Source organism: Dreissena polymorpha, chromosome 2 (genome assembly GCF_020536995.1).
Source record: "Dreissena polymorpha isolate Duluth1 chromosome 2, UMN_Dpol_1.0, whole genome shotgun sequence".
NCBI lineage: Eukaryota > Metazoa > Mollusca > Bivalvia > Myida > Dreissenidae > Dreissena > Dreissena polymorpha.
In genome coordinates this window covers 149,903,044-149,920,792 of record NC_068356.1, presented here as the reverse complement: position 1 = coordinate 149,920,792, position 17,749 = coordinate 149,903,044, and the positions used below count along the sequence as shown (strand labels likewise).

General features: G+C 33.3%; 1 protein-coding gene across 9 annotated transcripts in view; it reads right to left on the bottom strand.

Moving 5' to 3' along the window:
- Window positions 1–17,749, bottom strand: part of LOC127869415 (uncharacterized) — a 470,973-nt gene that overhangs the window by 140,611 nt on the left and 312,613 nt on the right. The window contains exon 1 of one of the 9 annotated variants that reach the window (XM_052411986.1): window positions 16,890–17,749. This exon is cut by the window's right edge and continues 838 nt beyond it. The exons of 7 other annotated variants lie outside the window; for them this stretch is intronic. In XM_052411986.1, the coding sequence (XP_052267946.1) occupies window positions 16,890–17,749 (860 nt within the window). The remainder of the gene's footprint in view (window positions 1–16,889) is intronic. One more of the 9 variants, XM_052411985.1, reaches the window with a different exon arrangement.

The following is a 17,749-nucleotide window of genomic DNA, read 5'->3' as shown; positions in this document are numbered from 1 at the left end:
TCACACAGTTTTTCACCAGGCACAACGTTACCACAGTTACCTCAGTTCAGGGTATCTACCTCGCTATCACCATCTCAGGTCGGCTCACACACCCCCGAATCAGTACGCGGGTTGGGTCCTCATCTCACCTCGCCCACTTATTCTGTTATTTCGTGTAACGGGTCGATTCCCTCTTCTGTGGCGTCCCACTCTTCTCAGAACGTACGTTCAGATGGAGTACATGAGAGCAGTAGACGGCCACGTCTTGAAGAAAACCATTGCAACCTCAGAAATGGTGTACCACTGCAAGTGAAACAGAAAAATAGGTCAGTCAAGTCATCGGCTCAGGGATATGTCCAGGGAGGAATGCCCATAGAAAGTAGTTCCGGTGTTCAACAAGTGGCCCCTATGGCCCGGATTTTGCCGTCGTTTGTACACGGTGGTGTTTCTACCTCAGAATCCGGGGAAGGGGTAAGTTCAAGGGAAGTAACTGTGCATTGTGAAAGGGACACAACTACACTACCTCAGGAGACTGTGCTGTCGGGAAATCGGGTTTTCTCCCATGCAGTACTGGATGCTGAAATGTAATTATTAACATTTATTTGCGAACAATGTCCTGTGTATGCACTACTTATAAGTATATTTTATGTGCTGATAATAAGTTTATAAATAACATAACTGGTATATATCTCTACATACATATGTAATGAACAGTATAAATAGATTTATTGATATTTTCACGGAAGTTAAGAGTCACACAAGCTGGAAAATGTAGGCACGTGAATATTCTTTCAAAAATAGAAAAATTGACATTATACCTCTTCTTTTGGTTTGAAATACGAGTTTAGAAGACAACAACATATATGTATATAGGCTTGAGAGCCTTGTTAGGTATTTGTGCCAGGAATAGTGGCTTTTTTTTGCAAAATTTACAATGTACCTCAGTTCTATATGTGCATACCTCAGAAAGTCAATTATATAATTATTTGTGTATTTTTTATTCGATCTAAGTAAAATGTGTATTCATTCGTGTTTTTTTATCTTTCTGCATTCATGCAGGCAAATTCAGGAACTTTCGGCAGGTGTTATAATTCTCATATTAACTATTTGTCTTTGTGTAATCTTGTCGAAGCATTTCCTCAATGTCAAAAACATTTTCATGATCAATGCGGGTACTTTTTGATGATGTCATGTGACTTTCATGTACACTGAGCCGGGGGTGTGGATTGTTTTCTGATTGTTGACTTGCAGAAGATTTTTTTTTTTTTTCAAATTAAGAGACATTAATCTTAATTATTAAAATTATTTGTTATTCAAATGTATTATGTAAACTAGTATGATAATTAACTGTCATTTGTTTAACATTTTTACGCATTCTGATTTTATTAATACATAAGGGCTACAATATTCCTTGTGTATATAAGGGCAACAACTCAGTAAAGTGTGTATTTGTTTGTAAGAGTTATCTGAAATGTCCTTGAAGGAGAAGGCTACAGTCAAGTTTGGCTTAGTATTTCTACACCCCTGGCTTAACTGTTATTTTATATAATTATATATATATATGTATTTAATATGCGTAAGTGTAAATGTGATTTCCTTATTTTTCTCATGTTCACTTTACATTTATGTTCAGTTTTCAGTATAATGTAGTTGTGATTTTTTCTCTTAGTATGTTAGAATATGATTTTAAATCGAGTCATTGAAGTGTTTTAATTTCAAATGTTTTTTGTGTCTGGATATATTAGTTATACATTGTGTACATAGCCATTGGCCTGCCTGGTTCAGGTCTGACTACCTCTACGTTTATATAATAATGTAAAGCCCAGTGTGTTTAGTTCTGTGTGCTTTGTTATAAGTAATTGAAAAAATACCTGTCCAGTTGAGGACCGAAATATAATTTAACAATCAAATCAAATATAAATATGAATTTGTTTATAACAGTGATCATATTGATAATAATTCAAGTTTGCTTTGTATGAATAGATTTTTGTATTCATTACTTTATTGAAATGATATATATGATCAATACAGACAAAGCAGTTGGAAGTTGCAATGTGTGGGTTGACGTTATTTCATGATCTTTGTAATTATGGCAAGAAATACTTGGCTCTGAGTTTGTGTCATTTTAACTCCATTATTAGCTCACCTGAGCACAACGTGCTCATGGTGAGCTATTGTGATCGCCTTTTGTCCGTCTTCCGTCGTGCGTTGTGCGTCCGTTGTCAACATTTGCCTTGTGAACACTCTAGAGGCCACATTTATTGTCAGATCTTCATGAAATTTGGTGAGAACATATGTCCCAATGATACCTCGACCGAGTTCGAAACTGGGTCATGCTGGGTCAAAAACTAGGTCACTAGGTCAAAAAAAGAAAAACCTTGTGAACACTTCAGAAGTCACTTTTGATGCCCAATCTTAATGTAACTTTGTCAAAATGTTTGTCTTAATGATATGTTGATTGAATTCAAAAATATTTCCGGTCCATTGAAAAACATGGCCGCCAGGGGACGGGGCAGTATTCCTTATATGGCTATAGAGAAACCTTGTGAACACTCTAGAAGTCACAATTTTTGGGTGCAAGGGTGGATGGGGTAATTTTCTATATAGGCCTATTGTGAATACTTTGGAACACCTTATTTTTAAAGCCAGTCTTGTCATTCTAGTAATTTGAAATATTTGCTGAAGAGTTTTAATCTTTGTTTCTTTCCATTTAAGTCTCTCAGGTGAGCGACCCAGGCCCCTTTGCGGCCTCTTGTATTTTATTAATATCACTGGATTATTTCTAGAGAACTTACACTATTTTTCATTACATAATAATGGGCTCCAAGTGAAAATTATTTTATGTGAAAATTCTTTTATTTTAATTTTAGAATTATTTAAGATGTATTTAGCAGTTTAAAATATTAAAGACAACACTGTTATTTTTTTTGTAATTTTAATGCGATTCTTGGATTATTTTAGCTTATCAAGAACGTTTGTTAATGTATTTTTACAGTTTACATATGAATGCAGTATAAGTGCTTGTTTTTGGTATATGTCTTTGAATTTTATGTCGTATGTTGAAAACTAACAAAATTTTTGTTTTAAAGAAATGTTAAACTTGAGCAAAATAAAGCAAGCTTTTAACAATGGTAATTGGGAGTATTTCATTGTAAAACTGGCAATTCTTCAATCAACTTTATATACATGTATTTAGTATTAAAGGAATAACTTGAATTTCTAGCAAAGAGACGAGACTTTGCCAGACTTATCAGTTTACTCGTTACATCCAGAAACTAAGAAAGTTGCCTCTACCATGATGAAACAGCCCTTTTAATCGGATGTCGAGCCGCTCTCAATTTGTGTTGACATGGAAATCAAGGATATATGTCTTTTAATCTGTTTTAGTTTGTTGAAACTGTACAGTCAAATTCTGCTTTTTCAAACACCAGACTGTTTGCATGTTAGTGTAACCAACTATGAGCTGTATGTTGTTTTGATCCTGATTCAGGCTTAAACAAACACATTGTTATCCCAGGTGCACACTTTTGTTCTTTCAACACTTCCTGTAGAAAATATATGGGAGTATATTGTGTGTGTGTTTTTTTTTTCCCCAAGGCAAATATAGGGATTTATGGTCTATGTGGTGTAAGGTTATGTACATTGTTACGATGGTTAGCATGTTCCTCATAGATGATCAGATATATTTGAGCAGTGCCCTGTGAAAATGGGGTCTAATGCATGTGCGCAAAGTGTCGACTCAGATTAGCCTGTTCAGTCTGCACATGCTAATAAGGGATGACACCTCCACTTAAACTGGGTTTTGGTCAAGATTTGTTTTCTTTAAAATAAAAATTCAATATAGCGAAAGTGGTATTTGTTTATGCCTGACAGTGCTTAATTCAAGTTGAGGGACGAGATGTTAAAGGGTTAAAACCCACATTTATGAAAATTGGTCGGTTTTGAGAAATAGAAGGTGACTGTTCATTTCATGTTAATAGTTGATTTATTTACACTATGTGCTAAATTTGTTTTGATCTTTGTTACGACCATTGCTCTATTAGTGATATGAAAAAAACTAATATTGTGCTACCTAAGGGTTTTATAGTAATTTGATGTCTTTATCTTGTTAAAGAGTATGTTTTATAATAGTTGTAAGGTACATTTCTAGGTTCCATTGACTGATACTAATGAAATTTGTCAAAAAAAATAAACCCCATTTCGGTGTGGTTTAATTTTACCAGGGGCTGTATTGCTGGAATATCTTTTAGATATCTTTTAAGTATTTAATTTCTACTTCTAATACAATTGATGAAATGTACACGTTCTAAAATCACAAAAAGCACAAACGCATCTTGTAATTTTCTTTACAACTGTGTATGCCTAAGTCAGCATTATAACCCATTAACGGAGTACATGAGCTCTTACAATTATGTAATGATGTATTGATTATTTTAGCACGACACACATACTTTTTATTTTAAATAATAGGAAGAAATTTTCTGATTGACTTACACATACGTTAAATTTACAATCGTTCATTTACTTCACATATAAAACAATATATGATCATTTCTTGCAGAAAATAATAGAATTGTTTTGCAGACATTTTTACCATATTAAGTATCTTCATATTGCATTGAGTGTGAAAGGAAATTAGAATGGACTTTTTTATTTCGTTTTTGATCATCAAACTAGGGAAGTCATTTTGGGGTGGGTTGTAATTTCAATATTTGCTCAATTTTCTCAAAGTTTAAAAAAAATCATTTTTAAATCAGTGAATTGATAGTTTTAATGCTATTGTTCAGTGTAACAGGGCTTATATTTATAGAGGGTCTAAGATAAATATTGGAAAAAATCTAACAATTTGATTATCTGTCCAAGTGCCTTTTGTTCTATTTAGTAAGCAGAAATTGCGGTGTGTTTTTTCTCACAAGTATTTTAACTATAAATATATAATGAATATCATATGCTAACTTTGATGTGCTTTTCTAACTTGACATAATTCAAGGTTGATGCAACTTTGAATTGTCTAGAGAAATATTTTTATTCCAAAAATCAATATCTCTGTCATCCATATGTTTGTGCGAGTGTAAAATCTCTGTGCCTAAATTCTTCGTTTTTAAAGAACTTTACTTGAAATACATTTACTCTATCAAAGGCTTGTGTCCTGTGTAACACCCGCCTACCTTCATCAAAGGTCACGGTCACTATTAGAGTTCAACGGTTGAATTAGTCCATAAAGCACCTTCAAAATGATCTTTCTCTGGCACATTTTTACTATTAACTTTACATTGAATGATGTTTAAATAACCTGTTGATATATAAATAATCCAAAGCTTTATCAGTTGACATGTCATTGACATTCCGTTTCCATACCTCAAAGGTCAAGGTCACACTCAAAGATCAATTGTCAAGGTTGGCAATAAAATAACTTGTCAGGACTGTACCTTTGTCATTAATCATGCTATTTTTTGATAACTAGTAAAAATATCCTCCATGGGGAAACTGGGTTAAGGGTATATCACCTGTCTCATTTCCTCAAAGGTCAATGTCAAACTTAGGTGTCAAAAGTAATATTTGGATATAACAGCTGATTGTTGGCATAGGTGGCCACAAGTGAAATGTGATGGCATCTTTCATCTTGAATACTTCTTGTTTTAAATTTTGACCTTAATAATCACCTAAATTAAATAATAACTTTAAGAATGATTTTCCAGAACATTTTTTTTCGGATGCACATTATTATGGTTGTCTTTGTCATGTTACGATGATAGTAACTTTAAACCTTTTTATAAATATGGGCCCAGTTCACGGCAATGTTATAATTGTACGAAGTATTATATACGCCCAAGGTGACTTCTTTTAATTTGTTAATGTATTTTGTAACTCAACTGGCGGTAAACTTGATCTGTTCTTAATCTCATTAATAAGGGCTGAGTGTAAAACTGCTGTATTTGCTTCACATGTTTATATCAGATAGGGCAGTTAAACGCTTAACCTTGAAATCAATGAAATGCTGTTGTATTTTCTCCATGATATAACCAAAAACATTTCCAAAGAATACCAAAAAATTACAGATTTGGGTATCAATATTGGTCATGTGATATATTGTATAATTTTGCCTCAATATTCTATAGAACACAGTAAAAAATACTGATTTGAAAGATTAACTATCGAGATTTGGAATCAGATTGAGTTTACATGCCAGAGTGTTGTGTAGCCTTTGAGAACTGATGGGAATGTAGCACTTTGATATCAGACTGTGACAGCCTAATACTATAATTGGAGAGATAATATTCTAAGGGTTTTATTGAAAAATTTATTGAAGTTGAACCCTGTTTGCGAGGAAGAGGCGTGGAAGGAGGCTAAGGGAATCAAAGTGCCACATTCCTTCAGTTGTTGCATCAAAATCTCTCAACACTGTTGTTTAACCCGGTGACTGTGCAGTTATTCTTGATATTATGTGATGATGAATGTAAACATTCTCTATGAATGTGGAAGATTTCAATAATTCGTAATACATTACCTCTCTATTAATATTATATCCTGGAAGACCTTATCTTGGGGTCAATTTTACAAGTTTAAAAAACAAGATCTATTTTCTAAGGCTCCTTTTACCTATCGCGAATTTTACAGGTAGGTCATTGTAGTTAATATATTTTCAGATTTTTGAATTGTTCCTTCTTTTCACGGAAAAGGCTTTATTAATCAGCCCCAGTATGTTGGTATCGTTGTGTTTTTTCTGGGATCAACTAACGAAGAGGGATTTGTATATGTAAGTTGCCTTCTTGTGCATTGTAAGACACTGACATGCTTGTATCTCATCAAATATGTGCGTGTGTTCATTGAATATTGTAATTGGCTAGATCTGAATCAAATCACAGCTAAAGTATGTGTGATGTTATGTTTGGTTTTAATATGTATTTTAATGAACATCATTCAATTCATGATAATTCTTTTCTCTAAAGAATACTAATAAATAAAATAATAAATAGATCTATGTTTTTTGAACAATTACAGGAATAAATAGATTTATGGAAAGTATATGATCAATCAATGATATAGCTTGTTTAAAAGGACTTGTTCATTGTTTGGAAAAATCATGATTTAAAAAAAAAATCCAACATTTGCAACATTTTCAAACACCTGTAAGAAATAAATAAAATCAAATGATTAGAAAATATGTGGAACAATTAAATCTTCGGAAATAATAAATCAAAATATATCTTTTAAAGCAATTTAGAAAGTTTACTGTAGCAAAACACTGCTTAAAGAAGGAGCTCATGTATTATCAATTACTGATTGTTTACTGTAACACAACACTGCTTAAAGAAGGAGCTCATGTATTATCAATTACTGATTGTTTACTGTAACACAACACTGCTTAAAGAAGGAGCTCATGTATTATCAATTACTGATTGTTTACTGTAACACAACACTGCTTAAAGAAGGAGCTCATGTATTATCAATTACTGATTGTTTACTGTAACACAACACTGCTTAAAGAATGAGCTCATGTATTATCAATTACTGATTGTTTACTGTAGCACAACACTGCTTAAAGAAGGAGCTCATGTATAATCAATTACTGATTGTTAACTGCTCTTGAAATCGCCCCCATTAATCAAAAAGTAAATTGATATGTTTGTGTAAGAATAACGATAATAAAAGTGATTCATTTCATACTAAACCTCACAAACACTAAAAGTAAATGGGTCTTAAATAAGAAAAATTTCACAGTAGCATAAATTTCACTGCATTTATTTGAAAAACTGGTACGGTATCAATTAATTTTTGTACATGTTTCTAAATTTGTGGAATCAGTATTATAAAATATGATTAACTTCTTATGTATTATTTACTGATTCTGAACTGATACATTAAGTTACTTAAAATTGTACAATTTGTTATCAAAGCATTTTACTCAGACAATTTTTATGTACTGTTCATTATATATTTATGAATGTTTGCTACTGATGTATACAAAGTTGATATTTAATATTCAAATCCCGGTTGAGGTTGATCATTTATACATTTTTATACCTCTATATATTTAAATTTTACTATTTGCTTTTATTTCATACAGCTAGTTAAATATAATATAAGAGTATATGCGTAGAGGTTTAGACCCTACTTGAATCACATAGAGGTTTAAACCCTACTTGAATCACATAGAGGTTTAAACTCTAGTTACAACTATTTGAGGTTTAAACCACAACAATAAGTTAACATCATACACTGACAAAGAGCGTTTCCCACATGAGTCAGGGTTAATAATTTATCATTTTCATTTTAGTGCTTGGTTTACACAAGTGACTACTGAAACCATTGAATAATGTAATCCTAACGTTGGAAATACATCTTGAAATAGATTTCGATCCATTCTTTAATTACTATTTTACTGTTTTTTGTAACTCGTTATGAGTAAAGTATCAAAATATAGAAATATTTTCTTTAAAAAAAACCACAGCTGAGATGTGAAATGAATGTAATTTTAACCACTTGTTGAGATATGACTTTTATTGCATATTTGTGTCTCATAGAATGGATTGTTTTATCATGGTATTTTCTTTATTGAATGTAGAATCCGGTGTAAATTTGTGTCAAGAAGAATTCTTTAGTTTTCATAAGCATTTCATGATTAAAGGGGCGTATCTACCTTTTAAGACTTACAATAATGATTTAAAATAATTTATGTTCACACTTTAAATAAACAATGTTTTTTGAGGATGATGTCATTGTAATGCTAAAATATTTATACATTTGTTGGTATGGAAAATACGGTTAATTGTCCCTTGAAGAAGGCTTGTGCAAACTAGAGTGTTCCTCGGTGTTGACAGCTATTATTAGATTAGATTGCCAGGCGTAAATAGGTTAGTAAAGTAACTGTTTTACAGTTTCGGGCAGGATATATACTTCTCTAAAATTTCGACTTATTATTCAGGTCTGTTTGTCTGTTTTGGTTGTTAAACGTCATTTTTCATTTATTTATAATTTATGTATTTGTGAAAAATGAATTGAGTATTGTTTTCTCTTCGTTTTGTCTAAAAAAAAGAAATATAACTCAATAACACCATACAGTGTCAAAAGTGTAAAATAGCGCAGCCATTGTGCTTTTCAGCCTTTCCGATATGAACAGAAAGTTACAACCCAGTGAGCAGAAACAATTTCAGTTTTTATAATAATTTACAAAATGTCTGAAACAATTCTTAAAAAACAGTTGATAATGGTAAAATCAATATATTAACTGATAATTTCGTTCCATTACTGGATATTTTATCGTTATAATGTGGCGATCTTGAACATACACATGGTGGATTGGCAGTAAATTGTGTATGGGTCTTCATACGTTGTCGCTTTCGTTTCATTTCTCTACTGCATTGACTAGTTTGAAATAATTAAAGTATCAAGGGACAATAATGTGCATGCCCTTAAAATTTACATCAAAACCTATAGAACACAAAATCGCTAAAATTATTCATGCAGGTTTTGATTCATTAATGTGGTTAAAACGCTATATCTGTAATACAGGTTTTTGCTAAATTATCTTTGAAGAGCGTACTAATGATTTATAATTTTTACTAATTTGATTGATGGCTATCACTAAACAAACATTACTTTTTAACATTTTTTGTAAGGAGTGTTATTCTTCTTGTTTGTATATAATACATACATTTGTTTATAAATCTTTGACAATTGCTTTGAAACATTTAATTTCTCGAAACTGTTGAAAACTTTTATGGGTACACGATGTTAAGTTATTGTATTCAATTAGGCTTTTTTTAGCTCACCTGATTGCTCAGGTGAGCTTTTGTGACCGGTCTTTGTCTGTCGTCTGTCCATCCGTCGTCCACATTTGGTTTGTAAAAACTCTAGAGGCCACATTTATTGTCCGATCTTCATGTAATTTGGTCAGAAGCTTTGTCCCAATGAAATCTCGGTCCAGTTCGAAACTGGGTCGTGTCGGGTCAAAAACTAGGTCACTAGGTCAAAACAAAGAAACAACTTGTAAACACTGTAGAAGTCACATTTTATGCCCAATCTTAATGTAACTCTGTCAAAATGTTTGACCAAATGATATGCTGGTTGAGTTCAAAAGTGGTTCCGGTCCGTTGAAAAACATGGCCGCCAGTAGGTGGGGCAGTTTTCCCTATTTGGCTATAGAGAAACCTTTTAAACACTCTAGAAGTCACAATTTTTGCACCAATCATCATAAAAATTGGTCAAAACATTGGTTTTATTGATATCTCGGACAAGTTTGAAAATGGTCCAGATCGGTGAAAAAACATGGCCGCCAGTGGGCGGGGCATTTATCTTTATATGTATATAGTGGCAGTTTTCCCTATTTGGCTATAGAGAAACCTTGTCAACACTCTAGAAGTCACAATTTTTGCCCAATCATCATGAAAGTTGGTCAAAACATTGGTTTTATTGATATCTTGGATGAGTCCGAAAATGGTCCAGATTGGTGAAAAAACATGGCTGCCAGTGGGCGGGGCATTTTTCTCTAAATGCATAAAGTGAAAACATGTGAACACTCTAGAAGTCACATTTTTGGCCCAATTTTCATGAAATTTGGTCAGAACATTTTTTCCTTGATACGAGAGATGAGTGCAAAAATGGTTCCGGTCAGTTGAATAACATGGCTGCCGGGGGGGGGGGGGGGGGGTGGGGGGCAGTTTTGTTATATTTATATAGTAAAAAAACCTTGTGAACACTCTAGAAGTCACATTATTTGCCCAATCATCATGAAACTTGGTGAAAAGATTGGTTTTATATATATCTCAAATGAGTTCCCAAATGGTCCCGATCGTTAAAAAAAGCATGGCCGCAAGGGGGTGGGGCAGTTTTCCTTATGTGAAGTGAGAAACCTTGTGATCGAACAATTTAGAAGTCACATTTTTTGCCTAATCATCGTGAAACTTAGTCAATACATTGGTTTTATTGATTTCTCTGACAAGTTGGAAAATTGCTCAGATCGTTGAAAACACACTTTTTAGCTCACCTGATGGCTCAGGCGAGGTTTTAGGATTGGTCTTTGTCCGCTGTCCGTCCGTCCAAATTTAGTTTGTAAACACTCTAGCATTCACATTTCTTAAGCATTTTTTATCAAAGTTGCTGAAAGATCTCGGTCAAGTTTGATAATGAGCAAAATCACATAATTAATGCCATAATTATTGCCCTTAGATTGTCCAAATTTTCATTATATTATACAAAATCCTTGTCAACACTCTAGAGGTCACAATTTTGTTTCAGATTTTATGAATCTTGGTCATAATATTTATTTTTGTTAGCAATTAAGTTTGATGTTTGGTAAGGGGGGTCAACTCAAAATGTAGGTAACCAGGTCAAATCTTACAAAAACAATAACACTCCATATGCCAGAGTTTTGGTTTAAATGATGAAACTTGACCAGGATGTTTGTCTGGACAATATCTAGGTCAAGTTTGACATTTGGTAAATATTGAATGAACCGACTCTTCTCAGGTGAGCGAATTAGGGCCATCTTCGCTCTTTTGTTTATGATACATTGAGTTAGTATCGTTGATTATTTAACATTTGTATTCACTTTGTTTATATATATTTTTTGTAAATTATTGTCATACGGTAATGTTTTTGTTTTATGGACTTAATTAAACAGTTGTTATTTGCTCTAGATTAGCCTGTTGCTAGAGACAGGTGCTAGGTTACTAGGTAATTGGCATTGCACTGTTTCAGTATTTTATGAATTTTGACAACTTTACTAGGCCAACAACAATTTAACAAAGTTTAGTTGTTTTAACAAAAGTTACTTTACATATTGTTGTTTTTTTGACACATCTGGTATACAACCACATCATATATAAATGAAAGTTTATTTAAGAATTATTAATGAACCTTTTTTCATTTCAATTTCTCATAACGCTTTTTTATTCTCATGGTGATGATCATGCTAGTGTTGTCAAGCATTTAAAGTTGCCAAGGCAATGTTTGCTAAGAGATCTACCTCATTTGTCCATATTTGTTCCATTACAAATCTCAGGGAGACCCACGTCTATCTGGAAACTGAACCACGGATTCAAGGGCTCCAGGGGCCAACGTCTTGATAGGACAATCTTAAGTCCATTTCTAAAAAAAGAAGGAGGCATTTTTAGAGTTTTGTCTTTTTGACACAGCTACAGTGTAGATAAATATTGTGATTTTATGATTTACAAGCTGTTTTAAAACTCTATTTTGTAACTATGTTTCATTTGTATTTGAAGAGTTCAGTACATAAGTATCGCTTCTAACAGAAAATAGCATGAAGATTTGTGTCTTGACCTTTTTTTCTGCTTATGGTTAAACAAATTTATTTGATCGGAATAATTCATAGGTATGACTTGAGATTGATCTATGAAGTTTTATGCGTTTTAACCCATAGACCCCAAAGAAAGGCATTCTAAAATTTGAATGATTTCAGGGGTATATTGACTGTTTTGTGTTTCAATTGGAAAATAAACAGAAATGTTGAAACATCAACATTCAACACTATCTTAAAAAAAATAGGCAATACAAAAATAAGAATAAATATTTTTTTTAAAAGTTTATTAAACGTCGGACAAAAGTCAAGAAATATGTGGGAGAGGGTTATGTGGTCTTTTTTATAATTGGTAGTTATTGCATGCGTACACTTTTTTTACTTAAAAGCACTAGTTTGTTAACATTAAGTGAATTAGTTTACTACGAAATCAAAGTGATTAAATTTAAAGTATCGCGCCAAAACAGTCAATATAACCCTGAAGTCTTGATTATAAAATTGTGTTTATAGTTATCATATTTTAACAAAATAAAATATCATATTAATTCAACTTTTAACAGTTGTGGAAACATTCTTTCTTTGTTAAAAAATGAACATACTAAGGAAGGTATAGATTTTTAACAATCAGTCTTAGTTAAAGTTTTTATGTGTACAAAATGTGTTCTGAAACTTCGTTTATATTTTATTAATCCTAAATGTATTATTTTTGATGTTACGAAAACAAAAACAAGGCTTTTTCCTGTTAAATGATAATATGTTATGCTCTTTCTTCATCAGACATTGTTTCATAATGATTTGACATTTCATGTTCACATGATTTAATGGTGTCATTGTTTGTCTACATATGGCCCTGGACATCACCAATCTTGTCTTAGACTCACGAAAAAAGACTTGACTTGGAGTTAACTCCAAGCAAAAATACTGAAACCAGATCAAAACGCTGCTTAAACTTCAAGCAGTGATAACATCATTACAAAATGCCTGAATGAGACCTGTGTTACATGAGAGTCAAGTTAGACTCCACTGAATTCAAAGCACTTGTTAGCACTTCACAGTATCAAACCTACTCTGTAGCGTCAGTGTTAGGTCTAAGACTTGTTTGTTGACTACGGGCCTCCGGTTTTGTCATACCTCAGCTATCAGTCATTTAAGCCTGTCTGGAGAAACACATATTGTAAAGCGATAATTATATTAAACTTGATCCGTATGCTGATCTGGTGTTGTTATTTGTATGTGTGTTACCGTTTTATTTTCAGGTTAAATTATGTTTGTTTCATTATACTAGTAGTTTATACTGAATTTTTGTTTAAGTCGCGGAACCCGTAAGGGCCTCATTTGTTTCATGATTGGAATAGGATATTTGTGGACTAAAAAGGTTGTGTTCAATAGCTAAATCAATGTCAATGAACAGTTCTTCGAGTAGTTTGCGTCTGTATTCCACATAACTACGCTACAGTAGCGTTGTTCTGGTAAAAAACCATTGAACATGACAATAATTTTTACATGTTCTCTAAACATTACCGAACAATACCGCTTATATTTGGAAGTGATACGTAACATCTATTGGCTTTATTTTGAATTTGTAATTGCAATTATTCCGCTGAGGTTTTAAAATTCCATACCCTATGTAAAACAACGGGAACGAAGCAATAGCGTGTACTTTTACAAAGACAAGATCGCGGTGGTGTAGTGGATGAGATGTCCGCCTAGCGATCGGGAGTTCATGGGTTCGCTCCCTACTCGAGGAGCGTTCTTCTTCATAAACACCAAGTACTGGTTCTTCCCAGGAAAACGTACGAAACGTACCCTGTCATTAATAATCGATCTCGAGTGTTAAGACAGTATAAAGTTGAAGTTTACTAATACTTCTTTCATGTATTGATAACAGGGGCTTATCAAAAGTAACATATACATACCAGTATGTGTTACTGAGACATAATTTTTGTGGTGTGCGGAAAGTTTTATTATTATATGGACATCCGTGCGTAGTATGCCTTGGTATTGTGATACGAAATATTTCGGGTTGTACGCGTTGATATTGTGATGCGGACATTTATGGATAGTATGCTTTGAGATTTCGATGCTTACATTCGTGGATAGAATGCGTTGATATTGTGATACGGACAATCGTGGGTAGCATGCCTTAAGATTGCGATGCTTTCATTCGTGGATAGAATGCGTTGATATTGTGATTGTGAATTACAACATAATGTGATAAAAGCGTTCGAATTGCATGAATCTATATATCAGATATTACAATTGTTTGTAAAATTCGATCAGCATGTTTTTCATCAGTTTTTAGAATGGGGCAAAGGCTCTTTTGATTGGCAAAAAGCGCGTTGCTCTGGCTAAAATTGGGAAAGTAACTGTCTTTAACATACTTAAAATACTTTTATTAACAAGTGGGCCATGAGGGCATAAATTGCTCACCTGAGTTTGAGATAAACATATTGTCAAAACTTGACCTGGTTACCTAGTTTGTAGAAACAGGCGACTTGGCCGAGATATCGTCTGAAATAACGTTATCACCAAATTTTTGTTATCAAGATTGAGTCATTAATCTTGCCTAAATAGGTGTAACAAGTTTTTGTCTGATATTTGATCAGGTGACCTAATTTTGTACGCATGTGACCCTGATTTGACCTCGACATATTTGTTTTAAGGATTAACAGGCAGGCAATTTTATTGGGAAATACAATCAGTACATATTCATGTAAACAAAGCAAAATTTTTAAATAAGGGTGTCAATGAGCTATAAGCAATCAATAAACATGGAAAGGAATTTGATTTGCAGAACTTAGTGTTCTAACGGAGAATGTTCTTACCATATTCGATGTAAGTTAACGATTTGAAGTTTAAGTATTACTAAAAGAAATATAGATTGAATTAAACATTTTTACTTTTGATAAACACCAATTAAGCATTAGATAAAAAGAATCAAATAGTAACGACAAACTTTCGCAGACAATACATTTAATTTGATAATCCTATCGGCATTTAATAGCAGAAATTATAAGGTGAAGTGTTCTAAAATGGTAAAAAGTTTTTGTCAAAGATTTTATCTACACCTAAATGTGATTTTTTTTTTAAATTCGACCTGGCGGCCTAGTAGCCTAGTCTTTAGATACACGCGACCCAGATTCAAACTCGACCTATATATTGTAACAAGTAGAACCTCTGACAAAGTTTTGTCAAAATTAAGTCTTGCATATTGCATTTTCAGTAATATCAAGATTTTGTTTAACATTTGGCCTTGTTAACACTCTAGAGACAACATTGTTTTGTCTGATCTTGATGAAACTTGGCCTAAAGATTTGCGCAAATTATATCTTGGTCGAGTTCGAAACTGGGTCACGTGAGGTCAAGAACTTTGTTACTAGGTCATATTTAAGGAAAGGCTTGTTAACACTCTAGAAGTAACATTTATTGCCCGATCTTCATGAAACTTGGTCATTACACGTGTCTTAATAATTTCTCAGCTATGTTCGAAAATGGTTTCGGTTGGTTGAAAAACATGAGCGCCATGGTGCGGGGCAATTTTCCTTTTATGGCTATAATAAAACCTTGTTAACACCCTAGAAGTGACATTTATGGTACAATCTTCATGTAAATTGGTCAGAACATTTGTTATTATAATAGCTCAGCTGAGTTTGAAAATGGTTCCGATCTGTTAAAAAAAGAGCCGGCATTTTCAATCTCATACTATTGGTTCATTTCTTCTTTAGTTAATTATAGTAATAGTAAACGATAGGTTCTACTTGAGTATAGTATTGGTATTGACTGCGCTTAACTGACTGTCGTTATATTTTGTTACGCAGAGGGCAAAATCCAAGAAAACAACACACTAACTTCAGAATTATAATAATTTTTTTTTCATTTTAAATGCAGGAAATTGACACTTTAAATTCAATAGTTATCATATACGTTTTTATAAAGTGGTGTTGTGTACTGAAACACAAAAAAGTTATGTTACAAAGTAATTGACTAACAAACCATATGTGTATCTTACAAAAACCACTTGGAATAGAGTATTATTGTGTCAAAAGCATTTCAGTGAAGTTACGTTATAAGGTAATTTACCATGCAACATAACATACCATATGTAATCTCTTTAAAATATCATTTCACAGTAAAATGGAATCTTTAGAATCAACCATTTACACACAAAGGTTAATGTCTTCATTTAAATTGTTAACAATATTTCTAAAAAAAAATCAAATCTTATTTTTGAAGCAAATTACACATGTGTAAATAAATAATCAGTTCGTTTCGAAATAAAATGCATTCTAGAGTTAATTGTAGAACATATACCATTCATTGAATTGCTGTCAGTTACAACAACATCAACTGAGCATCATTTTAATTATCTCAAACAGATCATTTACACGACTTCCTTCCCAGTTCATTCTCTGACGCACATCTTTAAGTATCTCACACCTACGTTCAACTATCGCCTGGTATATAGGATCCGACTCGTTAAGCACGCCATTCTCATCCTCGCACTGGAAGTGTCTGTTGAACAACTTAAGCTCCAGAAGTTCAAGCTCCACTCTCTTCTTGCTGTACCACATCAGAGGCTCTGGGTGAGAGATTATTGCTGACCGTATCTTCGGTAATCTGAGTATTAACTTTGGCCCATCATTTATCATGCCTGTTATTGTTGCTACCCAGGTACGCTGTTGTTCTTCAGCTATTCCGCAGCCTTCCATTAGATTCCTTTCAGGTATCATATAATATTGAAGGCGTTTCGTTAATATAGCTGTTCTAAGTTCCCCTAGTCCTTCACAAATCCATACAAACAAACTCCTTTCATGGAACAAAGTTTGAGGATTGTTCTCTGCTAGCCACAACACAATGTTTTTCACTGTGTATGATGTTATTTCTTTGTTTACAGGCTTTAGTACCTCCTTAACCACCATCTTTAATATAACATAGATGTAAACCTGGGTGTTATTAAGTCTGCTCACAAGCTCATTCTCTCCCGTATTAAAGCAGATTCGCCACTCTACATGTCTGTATCGGCTCCCTTTAAAACCTACGGGTGTAACATATGCTCTCAATGATACAACTTTTTGAACGATAGCGGGTGATGGGCAATGCCGACGTCGTTCAGCCCATCTTTGCAGTATGCTGGGGCAGTGGCAGGGAATAGATAATACATTGTCTACATGCCATGTCCCTCGTATTGAACTCGGCATTGACGGACCTGCACGGTCATGGTTTACCAAGTCTGGGAGATTATAATTCGGCGTGAACTCATAAACAAATAGGTCACTGCACAGGAGAGAACGCCCATATTCATCATCACAAAGCGCATCAAAAATGACTCTGTACATTATTCCAGCTCGCTCAAGTATCAGTCTACAGTGCCCAGGGTAGCACATTATAGTGCTTAATCTAAACACAGTAATCTCCCTTTGCAATATGTCAAATTGAACACCATCTTCTATGCACAAAACATTTCGAAATACATGCATTACATCAAGATCACTCTCAAAAGAGCGCGTCAGT